General features: G+C 35.9%; 1 protein-coding gene across 5 annotated transcripts in view; it reads right to left on the reverse strand.

Moving 5' to 3' along the window:
• The window catches only part of ROBO1 (roundabout guidance receptor 1), a 1316070-nt gene that overhangs the window by 598862 nt on the left and 696130 nt on the right, over positions 1-21078 (reverse strand). For all 5 annotated transcript variants that reach the window (XM_080657733.1, XM_080657738.1, XM_080657736.1 and 2 more), the window contains one exon: positions 2669-2752. In XM_080657733.1, coding sequence (XP_080513859.1) covers positions 2669-2752 — 84 coding nt within the window. The remainder of the gene's footprint in view (positions 1-2668; positions 2753-21078) is intronic.

Consider the following 21078-nt stretch of genomic DNA (forward strand, 5'->3'; position numbering starts at 1 on the left):
GTGAATGTGAATTTTAGTGAACTAGTGATTTTCTTTTGGATTATTTCCTGTTCTTCAAAATATATTTTCCAGAATTGTAGGTTCCTCTGGGAAGTTTACTAATTTATATATGAATATAAGAGGGAGGAAAAAAAGTCTCACAAATCAGCTCAATTAAATGAAGCAACATGTACACACACAAAAAAAAATCCAGGATCTACAATTTGCATAGTCATTTTGAGATGGTGTATAAAACATGTAGACCTCACCAACAATACATGATCTATTTACTTTTTTACCTTTCATGGAAATTAATCTTGCAACTACCTCATATCAATGATTTATTTGGCAGCTGCTTTGTATATTCTCTAAGGTGCTTTATATTTATATTTTATTTCTAACAATGTTCTTGCTGCTATATCCAGAGATACTAAATTCTAGACATATCTAATGATAGACAATTTACATTAAATATGTAGAAATGTTCCTGAGCTGATAGGCCATCTCACTTCCCTCTAAACCAAATTGCCTCTTATACAATACAAGGACTCTATCAACTCAATTACATGTGATCACAGTAAAGGCAATTCTCTCTCTCACACACACTTGTACACATGCTCACAAAAGAAAGAAATTTGCTGATAGGCCCAAGTAATACTTTATACGCGTATTTCCACTTCAGAGCTGAGTTCTTCCTTTATAGTTGTTATCAAGCAGGCAAAAAACATTTTCCTATTTAATTTTTTTATTACTTCCAATGGAGTTTTTCATGAGCAAAGAAATAGTCAATGTGCAAATGAATGAGACAAATAGCATGCTTAATTCATAGAGTAGAACAGAGATTCCTGAATAAACAAGAATGTACTGAAACAGAATATATTTCCTTAGGTACTAGGGTGTTATAGTTACAGTCTCAGGAACAAAATTGTTTGGAAGATTGTTTTTCAGTCACTTTGCATTAAATGTGCTGTTTTAATTAGTTTCCTTGTAGACTATAAGGATACTTTTATCAGTTTATTATCAGTCTTAATTCATCTAATAATATGTTTAATGGCAGAAGTCTGACTACTAATTAACCTGAAGGAGAAAAAGAAATATGAATGAAAAATTCAAAAATTGGTACATTTAATCTTAAATGCAGTTTTTTTTAAAGTTCTCTTAATTCAATGCTCCAACATGATTTATGTGTTGATTACATGTAATTTTCAGGAAATCCATAAAGGACAAAGAGCAAATGCTATTAGTATATCTAAACAATGTAGTTGTTTGGACTGTGTGAGCACAGGGGAATAGAACAGAGATGCACTGGTCAATGAGGAGACCCAGGAGAGAGAATAAGACCTCGGGTTCCTCTTTTCACAAATATGAACTTTCTTTTTATTTACAGTATTAAGAAATAACATTTACAACTCTGGTTCTAGCTAAGTTCCTACCAACTCCACCATCTCACCATCCATGGGCTTTGGTTTGTTAACCCTTTAATCTTAGTTCTTAGGTTGAAAGATAGGAGTAAAATGAGAATAAGATACCTATAATACTAAAATAAATAATAAATATTAAAGTTGCTTATAAAGGTGTTATTAATTTCATTACATATTCCAAATATTTAAGACCCAAAATTATGTAGATGAGGGGCAATATTGTTGAAAATTCTATCTATGAAGACAGTGAGGATGCTTCTAAAGTACCAATTTATTACTTTATACCAAAATGAAATGTGTCTATTGAATTATTTTCTGTTTAACACAGAAGAGTTCTCCATTTTCTCTATTTCCAGTTACCCCAACACACACACAGACATACACACACACACACAACCTCCACAGCCCACAACTTAGAAAAGTTTGTGGAAAACTGTGCTAATAAGAACTAATAAAAAGAAAATAATAAACAGCTGCTAATACTACAAGACCATCTCACATCATTATCTAATTTAATGGGTTATAAGTGATGTATTTATTTTTTGCTTTTATCTGAAGTTTTAGTCAAATTGCCTCTGAGTTAGGTGTGTAAGATGCAATTATACTTATAACTATACTTACAAATTCTATATGAAACATTTGCATATATCAGGGTCATCATTTTCATACATTCATAATATCAATCATTTCCAACAATTCAGTTAGTTAATTTGTTACTTTTATGCTGGTATAAGCATGCATCAATTTAAGGAGTTTGACAATGAGGTAACAATAATTCATGTAAACACAACCCTGAAGTAGAAGTTGATACTTGTGATTTGCATCACACTTGTTAAGAGTTTGTTTTCTGCTGTTTATAAGACTATAAGACCAAACAATACAGATTATTTGACAATCCAATTATTTGCAGGTAGTCTTTTGTTTCTTTTGGTGGCAATTTATTCAAATATCAACTCTCCAAGAAAATATTATCCTTCTAAACATATCAGCAATATCAAAGTTTCAGGCTAACAAACATTCATTAATATCAAAAGTAGACAACAAGGATGCATGCAGTTTTCATGTCAAACTTCTTTTCCCCAAAAATGTTTACTTTAGCAAAATGACCTCCCAGCTAAAGAATGAAGTCCAGGAAATGAGGACAAGTTGTAGGGCTGTTAGCTGGAAGCGGGGTTATGCGATAATTTTATACAGGTGGTTGATGATTGATGAAAGTGAAGGGATTTCACGAGGAATGGCAGTTAGTATTTGGGAAGGAAACACTCTACCTGTATAGCCCAGCGAATTGTCATCGTTATCAGAGGTGGGGTTTGGCGTCCCGTTGTCGGCGCCCCTCTCTAGGTCTTCAGGGTCTGTCAGAAACAACATCAGAGCTGCTGATGGGGTCACAGTAGTAACAGTGGTTGCCATTTCGATCACAGCATGTCCAGACACAAGTAAATCCACACGTGACAGCAAAACACACAAGGACAGCACACAGCACACTCCCTCCACGCCCCTCCTGCGGCACACTAAGCTGTGCGAAGGTCTCAGCATCCTGGCTTACAGTTTCTGCTTCTTAATTTCCCTAATTCTCTGCTCTGCCTGCACCTTTGCTGCACTTCAAAGCTGGGAAGGGCTCGGACTGCCCTCTGTGAGGCCGCCGGCGCGGACTGAGGGAGCATATGGAAGAGGGAGAGGGCAGGGTGGCTGAATGCGAGCATTGCTAATTTTCCACCTTATTGTTAATCAAAGCTATTGACTGTGATCACTCCCCATCATCGCTTCATCTCTTGCCAATTACAGACTCAAGGGACTGTACCTCATATGGGTGGAGGGAGGCTGGGGGGAAAATAGGGTCTTGTCAAATAAGAGGGTGAATGATTAAAATGTCATATTTTTCCTGAGTAACAGTGAAGAAGGTGGAGCAGCATCATCGCTTTCAGCAAGCAACATTTGTCATCTAGAGGACTGATACATTTACCGAAAAGCATGCAATAGCAAAACGACTCCTAACTGCACATTGTGGCTTCAATACTTAAAAACATTCCACATTATTGAGATTCGACATTACAATCATCCAGATAAGTATTTTCATGCATCTATTATGATTTTTCTTGAGTGAAAGAATTTTTATGTTTTTCAAATTGCACATTCGTTTTCAGAGGCAGACTTTTAGAGCTGAGGCCAAGCATATCAAGACTGGCGCTCCGCTCCCCAGCAGCTGAGCAGCAGTACACAATTGCTGGGAGAAGCCCCGCCACACCACTGGTAATGTCACTTATGCTCTGTCACTAGGCATCACATCTACCCGTGTTCGATAAATATGAGCACAGACTCCGCTCCATTGCTGATAAGCAGACAGACACAAGTGTGTACCTCCTAGACTGAACACCATGAATTATAGGCCATTCAAGTGGTGGTGTTCTGTAGCCTCTTTGTCACCTAAATAGCACCTACAGAGGATTTCTCCTCCGAGGGAGGCAGTGAGTGCTTGCAGGTAATGCCCCTTAAGAAACATCACAGGGGTCATTAATTTTGTGTCCCTGCCCTTTTCCTTTCCTCCCTCCCTCCCTCCCTCCCTCCCTCCCTCCCTCCCTCCCTCCCTCCCTCCCTCCCTCCCTCCCTTCCTTCCTTCCTTCCTTCCTTCCTTCCTTCCTTCCTTCCTTCCTTCCTTCTCTCTCTCTCATCTTTTCTTTCGTTCTTTCTTTCTTCTAGGCTGACACATTTTGTCTTAGACACAGCTATTTAAATTTCTTTTGGAAATTATTTAGGGATGACTTAAGACATTTTTAGAGAGGCTCAAATGTCTAACATCAGTCTACTTCCTGGGTTTTTGTATGTAGCATGCTTCTTCACTTGATCTCACTGCCTTCCTCTCCCATCCAGGTGTCATATAATTAACCTGATGTGGCTAAGATGGAGTGGAAAGAAAGAAAACATTCGGATCTGTGAAGACTAAAGGGGAAAGTGCCATTATTGCTTTGGTCATCCTTGCCTTGCCAGAGATGGATGTTGTCATTTTCTCCCTAAAATCAACTCTGGAAGTGAGTGTGTTATCAGGGAAACGTCCACATTCTACCCCTCCAGCCTGTTAACTTGTTTGTATGCACAAGTTGTTTAGGTCAGAGTTTTAATCACATCAACAGGAGAGAAAGGGAAACTGTCATTTGTGTATTTTGAGGCAGTGTTAGCCCAAGGGTCTGCCACAAAGTAAGTAATCTTCTCGTGCAAACTTACTGAATGAAAGAGGTTGATGGAAGAAGGTAAATGAAAGGTGCTGGTTCAAATGGATCAAAGGGCATCTAAAGGGACCTTTCCTGATTACCCAAGATCTTGTTTTAAAACATATGGCATGGAGAGACCTGGAGAGTATTACACTAAGCCAGTCAGAGCAAGATAAGTATCACATGATCTCACTCATATGTGGATTCTACTGAACAAAATAAACTGATGAACAAAATAGATGCAGAGACATAGAAGCATGGAACAGACTGTGGAATCTCAAAGAGAAGGGGGCGGTGGGTGGGTGGAAATTGATCAACCAAAGAACATGTATGCATATATGCATAACTCAAGGACACAGACAAGGAGGTGCTGAAGGCCAGGGGCAGGGGCGGGGGTGGACTAGCAGGAATCAATGGGGAAAAAAGGAGAACATATGTAATACTTTCAACAATAAAGATGAAAAAAAAAAACACACACACAAAAATCATACAATGTGTTTAGGGTCACTTTAATTTTAGACTATTTTTTCTTAGTAACAAATGTACCACTTCAAATGAAATATTACTTTCAATTTATGAGGAATGATTCATTTAAAGTTGATATGCACATTTTTAACCACTTTTAAAAATACAATAAAAATCCATCCAAATCCGCAACACGTACTACATCAGCTTGTCTACAGAATGTCCCCAGACTTTGTGATAAGGCCTTTGCATTTTTGTTATTGAGCCCTCCCTGAGACAGAGGATATTATTACAAAGCATGAAGACGAGGAAAGGAAGTTCACAATCATTTGAAAGGAGCTATCTAAATCTATTTAAAGTAGATTTTTCACTTATGTCTAACATCCTAAGTAGTTTCTAAATTTGCTTTCTGTTCCCACCCAGCACCCTTCTGACCCCTTCTTAGACTCAGAAAAGGATAGACTTTGCCTCAATCAATGAATCTTACCATCTTACAGTGCATTCTATGTAACTTGTACTGTTTTTAATTAGTAATATGCTGGACCTACAGGAAACAAAAGGTCCCATTTTTACTAACTTGACTCATTTTTTTTCTTCCCCCCTCCTTCCTGTCAAAAGATAATTATAGCAGGGACAATCACCTGACACACTGCAAGTAAGCTGGAGGACTAAGTCAAAGACAGTCCCAAATACAGTTATGTAAAGTTTTTGTTAAATAGTATTGATTGTGAGAGTCATGGAATGGAGCATAATGTGACAAGAGGTTATTAAGTGCTTATAATGCCTACAGGAGGTGTTCTTGTGTTCCAAGTGTGTTTGAGGGCTGCCCAGGCCTGAGCTGAAGTATGTGTGGCTGTAATGGATAAAAGCCACCATCCCATCTGGAAGTGCACTGGCATGGGGGCACTGAGTCTGTGTGCCTGTGGCCCAGTTAGACTGTGCATTTCAGGGGGTCAGGTGCTCTGCTTCACATTTGTACATCTACCATTTCCCAATGGATCTATAGCATTGCACATGCTTACATAGATCCTTTTTCCTGTAAGATAGTAAGAGATGGTAACCAAAAATGCAGATCTCAATCTGAAACAATTTGGAAATACAAAAATTGCATTTGTATTATAGTCAGAAAAAATACTTGATATACATTAATTCAAATGCTATTGTACTCTCTGTCTCCACGAAAGCATATAAAACATGTCTTGAATCATTAAGTCATAAATATTCTGGTTTCTAAACATGTCAGCTGGGCTCTCACAACAACCTTCCATCAAATACACAGATTCCTCCAAATTTAGTGGCCATTTGCCTTCACTGCTTTTTAAGGCACCCAATGTCAATTTTATAATTGTCCTCTATTTTATGTTAGGTTGTTTTGAAAAGCTGTTTCTTAGATTCTAATTGTAATCAGAGTGGCCACACAGAACTAATATCTCACCTATGAAGGCCCTTCCCTCCCAACACTCTTTGAATGCTTGTCTTTCTTTCATAGGACTCCAGACTTCTTCCTCTTGTTCAACAAGCTCTCTGTAGATATCTTCATTGAGGTTCATGACTTCAACTATTTTTAATAAAATGATGCAATTTTCACATTTCTTAATTAGATGCTCTACTTACAACCAGATTTTATCTCCACTGCTTATTAAGCTTCGTGTGGATTCCCAGAAACCTCATACCTTCTCTCACTAAATACTGAATTCATAATTTTCTCCTTCAACCTGCCCCTCTCCTATATCCCCTAAAAGTCAAGAAAGTCATTTTTAATAGTTTACAATTCAGTAAAAGGTTAGTGTCTGGGATTAAAACTGCATTCTGGCCTATAGGCTTATTGTTTATAGTAGATTTTGCTACTTGGTCTTATTTTTAATTTTTGGAGAGGGTTGTATTCCAAGCATAAACCTATAGTATACAGGATAATAATATAATATGACAATATAATATATATAGCAATATAATATACATGTCATTTATATATGACATATAGTGGGCCATCTTCTAATGGCCATTTACAGATTTAATATTAGCAACAACAACGACAAAAAAGAATAAAGTTCCATAGTTCCTTTACAATAGAAAGTATGTCTTTCAGAAAAGTTTATCCTTAAATATAATAATTAATGAAAGGTGATGCAGCGTTCTTTAATGGTAAATTAAATGGTAAATTTGAAATTTGTTAATGTGTATAATAATAATTTTACTGAGTTTTCCCTATGCCAAAATATAATGGAAATTTTGAATTAAAAGAATCATTATATTGCAATCCTTGATAAAATCATTCATTTCGACAAGCATTATAAATGGATATTAGATCTATTAGGTGAAAAATTGTAGGCAACAGCATATTTCACAGTGCTAGAATATCACTCCAGAACTTTTTCACTAACTTCCAAGGGGAAAATGTACTTTTATAATAGATAGATCTGGCAGTCACTGCTTGAACTCAGTAATCATAGTCAGTATCATCAATAGTGTGAAGACAATTGTGTAATACAATATACAATATCGCCTATGAAACATTCATACTAACAATTCTTGCCCTGCATCCAAACAAGTTTTAATACCCAACTTAAAATCTACAGAAAATAAATGTGTGCTTAGGATACACATGCAAAATAATTAAGAGGTGAATTATCTTTAACTTACTTTCAAATGTTCCAAAAAGTATATTGAGAGAAGAACTAAAGCAAATATGCACAATATTGACAATTGCTCAATCTATTATGAAAAATACTCAAAAAAGTTTAAAGGATGGTGGATGAAGTCTGAGTGGTCTAAAGGTTTCCCTATAATGTGCAGCTGAAATTTAAGCAGTAATGTTTCTTTTCACTGGTGAAATGATTAAAATAGGTAATATTATTTTTGTAGTATGAAGACTCATATTTCACTCCCCTTCATCTCATATTTCTCTAATGGCTCATCATATTATGGAGCCAGTGTTGCATTGTGGAAAAGTAGACGCCAGAGAGAAAAAAAAGTAGGTTGCTTAAATTGCTTCACTTATTTAATTTTAATTGGTTTGATATTCACAGCTCAAAACATTTGAGTTTTTATCTTTATTCTTTTTTTCTGTCATATTCAGTTATATAAATATATGTTTAAAAGAACAGCTTCTTCATTTTTCCCTGCTATAATGTGTCAAACTGGTTTCTTTATAGATTTACATTATCACTGTACAGGACTTTGACATTAATTGACATTTTGAAGATGACCATTAATAAAAGATTAGGGGAAGCAAATGAATATAAACTACTATCAATATGAGAATTGTGTTCTACAAATTGGATCAATTCTCATTGATTCTTTCCTACTAATCAAGAGGAAGGCATGGAATGGGTACTTTAAATGGAGTACTGAGAACATTTAATTAGAAACCCAGGCAATGAATTAAAAATTAAGTAGAAAACTATGTTTGTGAAGCTTTAAATTTGTGTCTCAATCTACAAGATCAAATTAAAGTGAAATTCAAACTTCCGCTTTAATCAGGTACAGTTAAAATAATTGTGGAAGTTACATTATTATTTGCCTCATTCTTTCAACTGGGAATAAGGGAAGACATAAGAGTTATGTTATGGAGATGTGGAGAGAAAAAAAAAAGAAAAAAATCAGTACATGTTTTAAGATAGTATATACTTTACAAAATCTGGAGAATGAAATAGAAAACTTCATTTACAATGAGGACTAAATAACATTTTCAGAAACTGACATTATATAGAATATTGAACATAATATGTATCAAGTTATAAAATTGTGCTACAAAATGTTAATGAAACCTATTTTTTAAAAGCAGCAATATGGTAACTGAAAACAATGTGTTACACCCATCCCCAATTTTGCCATTATAAGGAAAATCAAGGTCACTTCCTTATGTTTCTTTTAAAGATAAAAGAGCCGTGATTATAATGATCGAACAAACTGAAATAATCTTCATGACAGAGTAGGTCATTGTAACTAACCTGAGATGCCAGGATTGCATTAAATGAAAAAGTAGGATACAAGGATCTCAAAATATCATAGTGCTTTTTCTATTTTCTGGTTTAGGCAATTAGCTAACTGAGAGAATCAAATATAAAAAAAGCAAAGTAAAAATTATACTGATTGTAATCACAACTAATATTTCCATAATGTTTTCATTTATTTAATATAAAATACACTATTCTGTATGTATATATGTATTTTTCTTGTGTAGCTCTTACAGTCATCACCATGATCATGATTATGACTCATGTCATCAATGTTCTCATTTTAGAGATGTTGAAACTAAAGCTCAGAGAATTTCTTTGTCCTCTGTCATGACATTTGTAAGTAGTGTATTTAGAATTTGATTCCAAATGATTTCTGACTACAAAGCGCCTTATCTTTTCACTATACCGCAATGCTTCTCTTTAGTCATCAATCTAATTCTAGGAACTGGATGGAATTTCAATAGTATATAAGAAATGGGACACCAGATAGTGATTATTTTCCAGTCACTGAACAATAAGATTGGATAATTTCACAAATCTATTTCTCAGTTCCATTAAGCGTATCACCAGGACTTCCTCACTGTCTTCTTCTATAGACAAGATGAAAATAAAGTAGTTGATAAGGTAATTGGTTATGTTTAAGCAAGAAAAGCACAGTAACATGTTATTAAAATAGAGGCTTATTATTAAAATAAGGCATTACCCACATATTTTTAAGTATGTAGACTTGGGGATGGAACTATTGACTCAATAAAGTAAAGATAATAAGTAATAATAAGATAATAAATTCAGATTGTTTTTCTTGATAATTACTTTTTTTATCATTCTTCAACAACAAAGATTTGCTTTTTCCTATAAGCACAAGGAGGCCTCAAATAGGGTCATGTTTTACTCATCTTGATATACTTAACCTTAGCACAGTGCTAAGAACAGAGTAGGTAATCAATATATTTTTGTTGGCTGATTGGATGAAAGAAACACCAAAGCATACTTTTACTGGAATCAAGAGCTCAAGATGAAGATACCTATTCCCAATGTATGAATGTTAATTATTTCCTTATTTAGGACTTTGTCATATACTTATCTATTTAAAATAATAATTTATAATCACTCTAAGTCTAATTCAAAACTACATTTTGGGAGATTGTTATTGCTGATAGAAATAATATCTTTCTCCCTTCCTCACCCCCATGTAAATATATACTATAGGTACTAGAATCTTATTTAAGTTAAATAAGGTGAGGGTTATACTGTTGCAAGTTTTCCTTCTCGCATGTTAAAATGAATTATTTAAAAATATTCTTGATGAAAGAAAATATAATAAATAGTGTTAAGCCCTAACCAGTTTGGCTCAGTGGATAGAGCGTCGGTCTGCGGACTGAAGGGTCCCAGGTTCAATTCTAGTCAAGGACATGTACCTTGGTTGCGGGCACATCCCCAGTAGGGAGTGTGCAGGAGGCAGCTGATTGATGTTTCTCTCTCATCGATGTTTCTGACTCTCTATCCCTCTCCCTTCCTCTCTGTAAGCAGTGGTTCTCAACCTTTCTAATGCCGACACGAGGAACTGTATTAAAGGGTCGTGGCATTGGAAAGGCTGAGAACCACTGCAGTGTAAAGGATCGATAAAATATATAAAAAAAAATAAATAAATAGTGTTAATTCTTAAAACTGAAAGAAGTGGCAATATGAATAAACAAGGGAGGCATTTAAATATTGCCATATAGGTGGACTGAATTTTGTTTCTAAGAACTCATTCTGGTTTGAATAATTTTAGGTATAGATATGTACTAGTAGTTATAAATAAAGGGATATCCTTATTTGAACAAATGAAATTCTTTTTTTCTGAGAGGGTACACTTGAAACTAAAGTGATACAATACAAATTTAGAATCATTATTTGGTTTGCAAATGCCACATTCTAATTTTGAATTTGTAAAAATGCTATAATTCTATAAAAAAAGAAACAATAACTACATGAAAATTCTCAGTACAATTTTGTTTGCGCTAATTTGGTGTATATCCAGTTACACCAGTCTGGTGGAAACTGATTAAACTAGGGGCCCGGTATACAAAATTCATACGTGGGTAGGGTCCCTTGGCCTGGCCAGTGATCAGGGCTGATCTGTGGGGTGACTGGTGGGGCAATTGGGTGGGGTCCCCCGCTGGCACCTGCCTTGGCTGGCCTGGGGCCTGTGGGCTGGGGGCAGATCCTGCATTGAGTGTCTGCCCTCTGGTGGTCAGTGTACATCATAGCAACCAGTCATTCCACCTGTCGTTCCGCTGTTTGGTCAATTTGCATATTAAGCTTTTATTATATAGGATAATAGAGACCTAACACATATTTAAGCAAAAACACCAAAGACAAAGATATATAAATATAACTGTCCATTCACATATAACACATTACTGAATGTTAAGAAGGTAAATACATTCATGGATAAGCCTGAGAATTAGAAGAATACAAATGTCACAGAAGAAGCTTTTGATCCATTTAAACTCAACTTAACTTGACAAAACAAGATAAAGTGCCTTCTATATGGAAATCATTCTATTGATGGAGAAATGGTTATAATTTTAAAACCATTTGTTTCCGGATCTCTTCTAGTAGAAACACTGTCAAAGTGGAGCTCTTAAAGTAATTGGGAAAATTATGCTTCATTGTGACAATATGTTTTTTACTTTGATGTATGAATATTTGGTTTAAGAAAGTCATGGAGCTTTTCATGAAAATAATAAGTGGTGATTATCCCTTTATATAATTGGAAACTAAGCCAATTGTCCAGGTGAATTCTGCATTTATTCAAAATGCTCAAATCAAATCCTCAGTAACATCTGCTGCTACAGATATGTTGGTGGTAAAAATTTAATCTGCAGAGATTTACTCCCTTGAACTTTATTTGTGAGAATTAATTTCCGATCCACTTTACTAGTATTTCTGATCTTTCTGTTGAGTCTTTTGTTTGTTTGTTTGTTATTCTCCCCACCCACTTTGCCCTGGTATTCAACAGTCTTTCTTTTATTGTGCTTAGCATCTGCTACTGTTCCACTCCTTTCCAGTCAAAGCATAAGGTAACTTCAACACAGGCTAATTAAATGGTGCTTGAAGTTAGTTAACAGGTGGTGGTCTCAGCTGCCCTAGTTGTATGAGCAGATACATCTGGCATCATAAGGGGCAGAAATGGCAATAGTAATACCTGAATGAATGGAGTACTCTTTCCATAGCATTAATTGGGAATCAGGAAGAAATACGGCCTTTTTTTTTTTATAGAGGAAACATTTGGTTTTGGGTTATAGTGATCACATTTGAGATTTTGAATAAAAAGTCAGAATTCCTTCTTTTAAGCTGTGCTCTTTCTCATCATAGAATGTTTAAATTGATGACCACTTCTCCTAAGTATGTCAATAAAGCATGTATCTAATCAGTGCTGCTAGTTAATATGTTGAATGATATTCAAGAAAGATACACATAATTATTAAATTTATTCAAAATATCAAATAATTTACTTAGCATTTTGGAATTACTACAACTAAGTATATACTATTATTTATTTAGATAAACAACATAGTGTAGTATTTAGGAGCCACTAAACTGGCCAAGTTGCTTTATCTTGTCTGTGTCTCACTTTCTTCATTTATAAAATGTGAAATAATATAATCTATTTAATAGAAGTGTCATAGAAGCAAATATTTGTGAAGACCTTACTTTAGTCCTGGACACCTAATAAGAAGCCAGGAAATGTTAGCTATCATTGTAATTAATCCAAATTAGAAGTCAATTTAAAAAGGATCATTTAACAATTCTTAATGATAAAATCCCTATGTATTGTCTTCTTGAAATGAGAAATGATATATTCTTTCTCTAAGTGCCAATTCAGAGTTTATATAGGAGATAAAATGAATAAGGAACCAGTTAAAATTGAAGAGAAAATTGGATTTTTCAATTTCATTTTTCTCTAGCCATATTTATCATGTCTTTCCATTGTATTTCTTCAGCACACATTTTCATAGAATACCCACCAAATGGGTCAGAAACTATTTCCACGTGGACTGCATTTAATACTTATGGCAGACTCCGTGAACTGCAGACTTTAGTTTGCCTAATTGTCTGGTTGCTTTGTGCTGACAAGGATGAATTCACTCAATTTTATTTCTTGTGGGAAAACAACACTTGATATTGAATTTACAGAATTCCTTACTCTCAAGAAAAAGCTATTTCCCCCTTGCCCAGTGCTGTTTCAACCTCTTCCCCAGATCACTTGGTAAGTGCCATCTCCCCCCCCCCCCCGCCCCCCCACTTCGCCTTCCCCAGCTGTTCTGTGACCAGGCAGCCATCCACCTGCGGCCATTGCGGGCAGCTCTGAGGCTGCATTCACTCAGCTGCTAAAGGGACAAATTTCCTCCATAGTCTCTTCATTGTCTGCTTTTTCTAACCACAGTCACGGTTTTTGTGCTCTTCATCCTAATTGTGCTTTTGATTATTGGGGTCATTTTGTGCCTTCAGCTTTCCCAGAGGTCACAGAGATTAGCTGTGTCCAATCGAGGCCCAGAGAGAGCGGAGGCTTATCCCCATTCATTCACCTCCATTGATTTCCCTCAGTGTGAGAGTGGCAAGGGCGGTTACTTTCCCCTTTTTGTACTTTATTTGGCATTTTCCTTGTACCTCTATCCCACTTCTCCTTGGAGGAAAGTTGTAGTGATGGTTGTGGCACTGAAGCAAATCCAGGAAGAAAGCAGGGAAAGTACCGAAGTAGGGCCCTGCCCATGGAAATAGTTTTGCACTTGATTTTTCCTCTATTGTTTCAGTGCACTTAGCTCACAGCCATTCAACACTTCCATTTTATAATGTCAAGCTGCAATTTAACATCAGTCCTTTTCTCATCTATTCGTCAGAGTGTAATCAATTGCACACATATATTGCATATATAATTACATATATACTATCAACTATAATTATATATACTATAATAATATATGTACGATGTGTTTTTTTCTGCTTTACTTTGCTGATTCTGACTTTGTGTTTTTCATGCACTGCCATTACAGTATTAGAATATTCTGATTTGCATTTGTGGTTTTAATAGGAAACTCTGCCAGCCTTTATTCTCACAAGTATATTTCACTTACTAATGTTGTTCCAAAAGAGACATTCTTATTGTAAATTAATGGAAATTCTTGAAACCTAAGACAAAAAAAGGAGTTATTTTTAAGTAATGTGCATATGTGTGCATGTAAAGGGAGTGTGGGAATCCTGAACAATAAACATCCCAAATAACCCCAAATTCTATAAAGGGCATTAGATTGTTTATAGCATTATTCATATTCAAGTGGTAGTGGGAACCTTTTATCATGTAAAATATTTTCTAGGCACCAAAGTTCTTGGCTCTTAAAGAACTCCATTCCTTACCAATGGTCAACAGTTTAAAACACGGTAGGAGGCAGTCCTCACTAGATTTTCCTTCTTGTTGAAACTCAAGTGACTAGTGGGTTTCTATTGGTGAAATTATCTGGTTGGCTCAGAAGAAAGATGTGAAGAATTGTGATTTGTTCATTAAATCATATTGCCTCATAAGTAGAAATGCTTTTCAGAAACTATACTGCACATTTACATTCAGATTGGAAGATATTGTACCAATTAATTTTCTACTTCTGCAATCCCCGCTTTATAATCCATAATACATTTATTTGTATATGAGTAAATATGCTCATTGGTAGATTCAGTGGCTTTGCGATATTTCTCTCAAATAACCTTTTCAAGTTTCATTCTTAAAACTTTTCATCAGGGTTTGGAGGGGAGACAGCCTAATTGGCCAGCAAATATAAGACTTGTTTTCAATGATGCAGCTTCTATTTGGATACTTTTGGTTAGCACATGTATGTGGAATAGATGGAAAGCTTAATATAGTAACTAATAGTCTTTCTATTGGGCTTGTGATCATTTTTTAATAGAAGCCAGTTTTTTTTTTAAGAAACTCATTTTCCTGAAAAATGGGAAAAGGAACTGAAGTATACAGATATGGAATAAAAAATATGCTGAGTTTTATATAGCCAGAATTATGGTAACTATGCATGAATACTTTAGGGAAATATAGAAATAATAAATAAATAACTCTTGCTGATGGAAAAATAACTAGAGGAAAATCTCTATAATCTGTAATCTGCAACATTTGGCATTTGAAAATGCCCCAAGGCTTCACCATAAACCTTCAAACCATAATAAGGGGAGTCAGAAATGGCCCTAGGATTAACATTTTATATTTAACAAGTGGATGGCCAGTTTTACATTAGTAGTAAAGTAATGTAAGTAAATCAAACATCTAAGAAGATGTGCCTTAATTCTTATATTTTGTGGGGTAAGACTAAAGTATTTATCATTAAATTTTATTCGGGGGAAGGATGTGTATTTCAATGCTTAAAAATAATTATACATTTATAAATATTACCTAATACCTGATAACCAGCACACATAAATCTTCCATCTATTATTAATTGCTTACTTACATATAATTTTGTAGCTGCTCAGGGGGTGGGGGCAACTAGTCTCTTTAACTGTACATAATTCTGGCAGACAAGTAGGTATAAAACTTTACAGTGAATGAGAAAACACACAAAATGAAAACTGTGCCAAAGTATTTACACAATGTAGGCAATTAACTGTCCATTATAAAAATGATAACAGTGTACTGTATTTCACAGAGAATAAAGATATTGTCAAACTTCCCATTGATCACACGTGTGCTTATCTATATATATAAAAGCCTAAGCGACCAAACAACCGGTTGACCGGTCACTATGATGCTCACTGACCACCAGAGGACAGACTCTCAACACACAGGATGAGGCTCCCTCCTGTTTGGATCGGGTCTGCAGGGATCTGGCTCCCTCCTGTCTGGATTGGGTCTGCAGGGATTGGGCCGAAACCAGCTATCCAACAACCCCCAACGGGTCCTGGATTGTGAGAGGGTGCAGGCCAGGCCAGGGGACCCCACTGGTGCACGAATCCATGCACTGGTGCCTCTAGTGTTATATTTCTTTTTTGGAAAAATATTGTACTCAGAAGGCTAGTACTTCATAACAAAAGTCATTGTGAATCTCACTGTAAAAACTTGGAACTCTACTGGCTTTGCTGGTAGAATTTGAGAAACTTGGAGGCTTTAAATTTATATTCATTAGCTATTTAAGTTAAGCTCTTTATTTTGAGATACTTTTTTATTTTCACATGCAGTTTAAAGGAATAATGTAGGAATATCATTGTACCTTTTACCTACATTTCCCTCGTGGTAATGATACCATTGTAATAATCTGGTTATTATTTAATAGGAAAGGAGTGAAAGGGGAGACCAAAGATATAGACATGCCATTTACACAACTTTGCCAAAAAGCTACATTTACCATTCTCAAGTCTATTACCTGCTTATTGATGGGGGAAGGGAGTAGAGGAAGGCAGTTTAGACACAAGCCCTGTAAAGTCTGAGTGACATGGGAGACTAATTGCCTGTCAATCACACCTGAAAAGGAGTCAGTAGCCAGGATGGGCGTGGCCACTGCAAGCTCAAGAGAAATCTAAATACATAAACTTCTAGACAAAGGAGCCACTTTCTTCTTGGGTCCTTTGGGACTTCTGCTGCAGGGGGCGGCACTCTATGTGCGCACATGGCACATGGCCATGATGGACTCCACACATGGACTAATGGACTTTAATCTGGCCTGAATGCTGAACTACACCCACCTGCAATGGAACAGAAACTCTGGACGCTGGCCCTTTTTCTGACTCTGCTGAACTCCCAGCTGCCCCTCTTCCAGGACTGGCTGGGAACTGGAACATTACAACCTGAGGAATGTAACCCTATGCCTATAAAATCTTCTACCCCTTCTCATCCTCCTGGAGGGGCTTCTGAAAATTATTAATTTGGCTGATTCCCAAGAACTCCACAAACAATAGAGGATCCCCACTTGTATACCCCTCTGGCATCAGAAACATCTTGGGAAACTATGTACAATGTCACAAACAGGATGTTGAGATTAACATAGGCAAGATAAAAAGCATTTCCATCACTACAGAATCCTTTAGGTTGCCCTTTTATAGCTACACCTTCCTCCTGCCCACGTCCTCCTTATCCACTAATCTGTTCTCCATACCTGTAATTTTATCACTTTGAGAATGTTCTGTAAATAAAATAATGCAGTATGTAACTTTTTGAGAATGGCTTTTCAATCAGCATAATTCTCTAAAGATTCATCCAGGTTTTCCTTTGTATCAAGAGCTTATTCCTTTTAACTGCTGTGTAGTATTCCATGGTGTAACTAACCTACAGTTTAACCATTGGCCAGTTTATGTATATATTGGCTGTTTCCAGTTTTTGTCTATGAAGAATAACACTGTTATATACATTTGTATATGAGTTTTAGTGTAAACATAATTTTCATTTCTCTGGGATAAATGTTCAGGAAGGACACTGCTGAGGCATATCGTAACTAACATTTAGATTTTCAAGAAACTGCCAAATTTATTTCCAGTGTAGCTGCACAATCAGTGAACCAGTTTTGAAAGGCAAGTATGTATTCACATGAAATAAATGTATTTGTGGCATTAGGATTAGATTAAATTTCTGAGAGCTCTTTCCTTTCCTCCTTCTGCCTCCCCTCTCCTCCACTCCCCTCCCTTCCAAGTCCCTCTCCTTCTCTTCCATTCCCTTCCCTATAGTTTTTTTTCTCCCCTTCCTTCCTTCCTTCCTTCCTTCCTTCCTTCCTTCCTTCCTTCCTTCCTTCCTTCCTTCCTTCCCTCCCTTCCTTCCTTCCTTCCTTCCTTCCTTCCTTCCTTCCTTCCTTCCTTCCTTCCTTCCTTCCTTCCTTCTTTTTCTCCCTCCCCACTCCCTTCCTTTTCTACCTTCTTTCCTTTCATCTTATCTGTGTATGAAATTTTGATAGAAGGAATGACTATGTGAACCTAATCTGAAATCAAGTAAGATCAGTAATATTACAGCTTTGTAGATCCTTTAAACAGATTGAAACTTAGTTTTATAGGCTTTAAAACATTCAATATCATTTTCTTATATTAAAAGGAAAATATATAATTGATATTAAGAAGGAAAAAATGCTGAATAATCTTTGGGTTCCCTTTTTCTATTGATAATGACAAGCTACCAATAGATAACCAAAAATAAAAATCAGTTGTTGCTCTGACTGGGTGGCTTAGTTGGTTGGAGCATCTTCTTCTGCACCAAAATGTTGCAGGTTCAATTCCCAGTCAGTGCACATACCTAGCTTTCGGGTTTGATTTTGGTTGGGGTGAGAACAGGAGACAGTCCATAGATGTTTCTTACACCCATGTCTCTCTCTCTAAAATCAATAAACATATCCTCAAGTGAGGATTAAAAAAAATCAATCATTAAAAATTATAGGTAGAGGTGAGGGGTTAAGAGATCAACCAAAGGATTTGTATGCATGCATATGAGCATAACCAATGGACACAGACAGTAGGGGGGTGATGGCATGTGCTGGGGGGTGGGGATGGCTGGGGAGAGGTCAATGGGGGAAAAGAAGACCTATGTAATAATTTAAACAATAAAGAATTTAAAAAAAGAAGTAATTTAACATGAGACAAATTAACAACAAAAAATTATAGGTAAAGTTACATTGACAAGGAGGATAACAAGAATCTTAGGTAATTGACTATAAAAGCGAATGTAAGAGCAATAGATAGTCTTCAAAAATAGGTAAAAATCATTTATAATCTTGAACTTTTATATGTATGGAATGGAAAGTTGAAGGAAAATTCTGATTCCAGGAAAAAAAAATCATTCTCTTAAAAAATCTGAAAAATATAAGGGAATAGAGAATTACTTATAACAAAGTCATTTGAAATGCATCTACCACACTTAAAAAAATCTTGTTATAAGATTTTATAACAAACTAATGTCCATTAATAAATGGATTGTCAAGCCAAAACAATAAAAGATAATGTAAGAAAAAAAAAAATTGCCCGGTGGGGCTCAGTGGTTGAGCATTGACCGATAACCCTAAGGTCAGGGTTTGATTCCCAGTAGGGGCTTAAGCCCAGGTTGTGGGCTTGATCCCCAGTGTGGGGCTTGCAGGAGGCAGCCTATCAAGGATTCTCTTTCATCATTGATGTTTCTGTCTTTCTCTCATTCTCCCTCTCTGAAATCAATAAAAATATATATTTTTTTAAAAGTTGCCAACTGACCTGTTCAATTTATGAGAAAGACATTGAAAGAATAGTGATGGGGGTCAGACAGTGGATTGTCCTGAATTTAAACTACAACCTTTTATTCTATGAACTCTGACAGCTTGGAAGACAAAAGTTCAGATCACGCTGGCAGTATCTCCCTAACAGCTTGAGGAAATTAAAAAAAAAAGCACAGAAAAATAAAGTAAAGGAAAATGAAATGAGATAAAATAATTACCCTTATAGTGTTTTTTGAATGAAATGGACAATGACAGAGATAAAAATATGTGGATTATTCTACTATTGATGATGCAATTAAAGATCATATAACTGGTAAGAGATTATACTTGGTATGTTGTGCTCAATTTCTTAAATCTTTGAGAATACTTCAAGTGGATAATTTCATATTAAAGATAAAGGAAGAAGAAAAAGGCTTGTTAAATAAATTGTCTCAAAATTTTCTAGACTATTTTTATCTATAAAATAATAAACATGTATTACAAATACCAACTGAAAGCCTGTGCTTAAAAAGCAATCTTAAATGCACAAAGGCAGTAATGTCACAGAGCTTGGAAGGCCCACCTGTCATCAGTCACCTTTCAAGAGTAGCATAACAATGGATATCAGGGGTGGCCCAAGAGATATAAATATGGAAAAGAAAAAACACAGAACTTTAAAAGAAATGGACCATAAAAATAAAGCCCATTAATATAAGAACTATATTGATTTATTGTCATTTTTGTGAACATAATTGCACATATTTTTTATTACTTTAAGTTTGTAGAGCTCATTGTGGAATATATAGAAACACAGTATATGTACCTGTACATGTACAGTATATCAGATATCCTGGACACATATATGAGATATCCTGGACTTGTATGATGTATGGAGGTAACCTATCAGCAGAAAGTATAAGATTAACTTTTCATTGCCTTTTTTTTACATTGCTATTCAGAGCTTTGCAGAATTAAATGACTGCTACTTTATAGAATTAGAATCAAAATTGGAAACATAGAAAAAAGTATAAAGAATATTGAAAAAGAAAGAAAATATTGGAATAAATAGATTAAAATACCCAGTATCAAGTATTTAAAAAAGTTAACATATATCTTAGTGTATTCTGATTATTTAAGGAGAGAAGAGGGAGTAAGGAGACCTTGAAATCAGAGAAAGACAGATTCTCCCTTGGTAAAAGGAAATGGTAAAATATTTTCAATAATTGCTTTACTTATGTATTGACATAGTATAATGAGTACTAGAGGCCCAATGCATGAAATTTGTGCATGGGGCGGGGGGTTCCCCTCAGCTCAGCCTGCATCCTCTCCAATCCGGGACCCCTTGGGGGATGTCTGACTGCCGGTTTAGGCCCAATCGGCCCGATTGGGCCTAAACTGGCAGTTGGACATCCCTCTCACAATCCTGGACCACTGGCTCCTAATTGCTTACCTGCCTGCCTACCTGGTTGCCCCTAACTGCCCCCCTTCCAACCTGGTCGCCCCTCACTGCCTCTGCGTGCCAGCCTGATCACCCCCAACTGCCCCCCTGCTGGCCTGGTCGCCCCTCATGGCCTCCCTGATGGCCTGGTTGCCCCATGCAGCCTTACTGTTCAGTCATTTGGTCATCCCTCACTAACCCCCCTGCCGACCTGGTAGTAGGCAGTCATCTTGTGAGGGCAGTCAATTTGCATATTTTGTCTTTATTATATAAGATTTCTAAAATGTAGAAAGAAAATGTAGGAATTAGTTTGGAAAAAAAATGCAAATAAATGTTTATACACACACACACACACACACACACACAAATGGAATAAAAGTGTCCTTGATAAAGAATAGATAGCTGCATAGTAGAAATGTTCTGAATTTA

The sequence above is a fragment of the Plecotus auritus genome (assembly GCF_963455305.1).
Source record: "Plecotus auritus genome assembly, chromosome: 2".
Taxonomy (NCBI): domain Eukaryota; kingdom Metazoa; phylum Chordata; class Mammalia; order Chiroptera; family Vespertilionidae; genus Plecotus; species Plecotus auritus.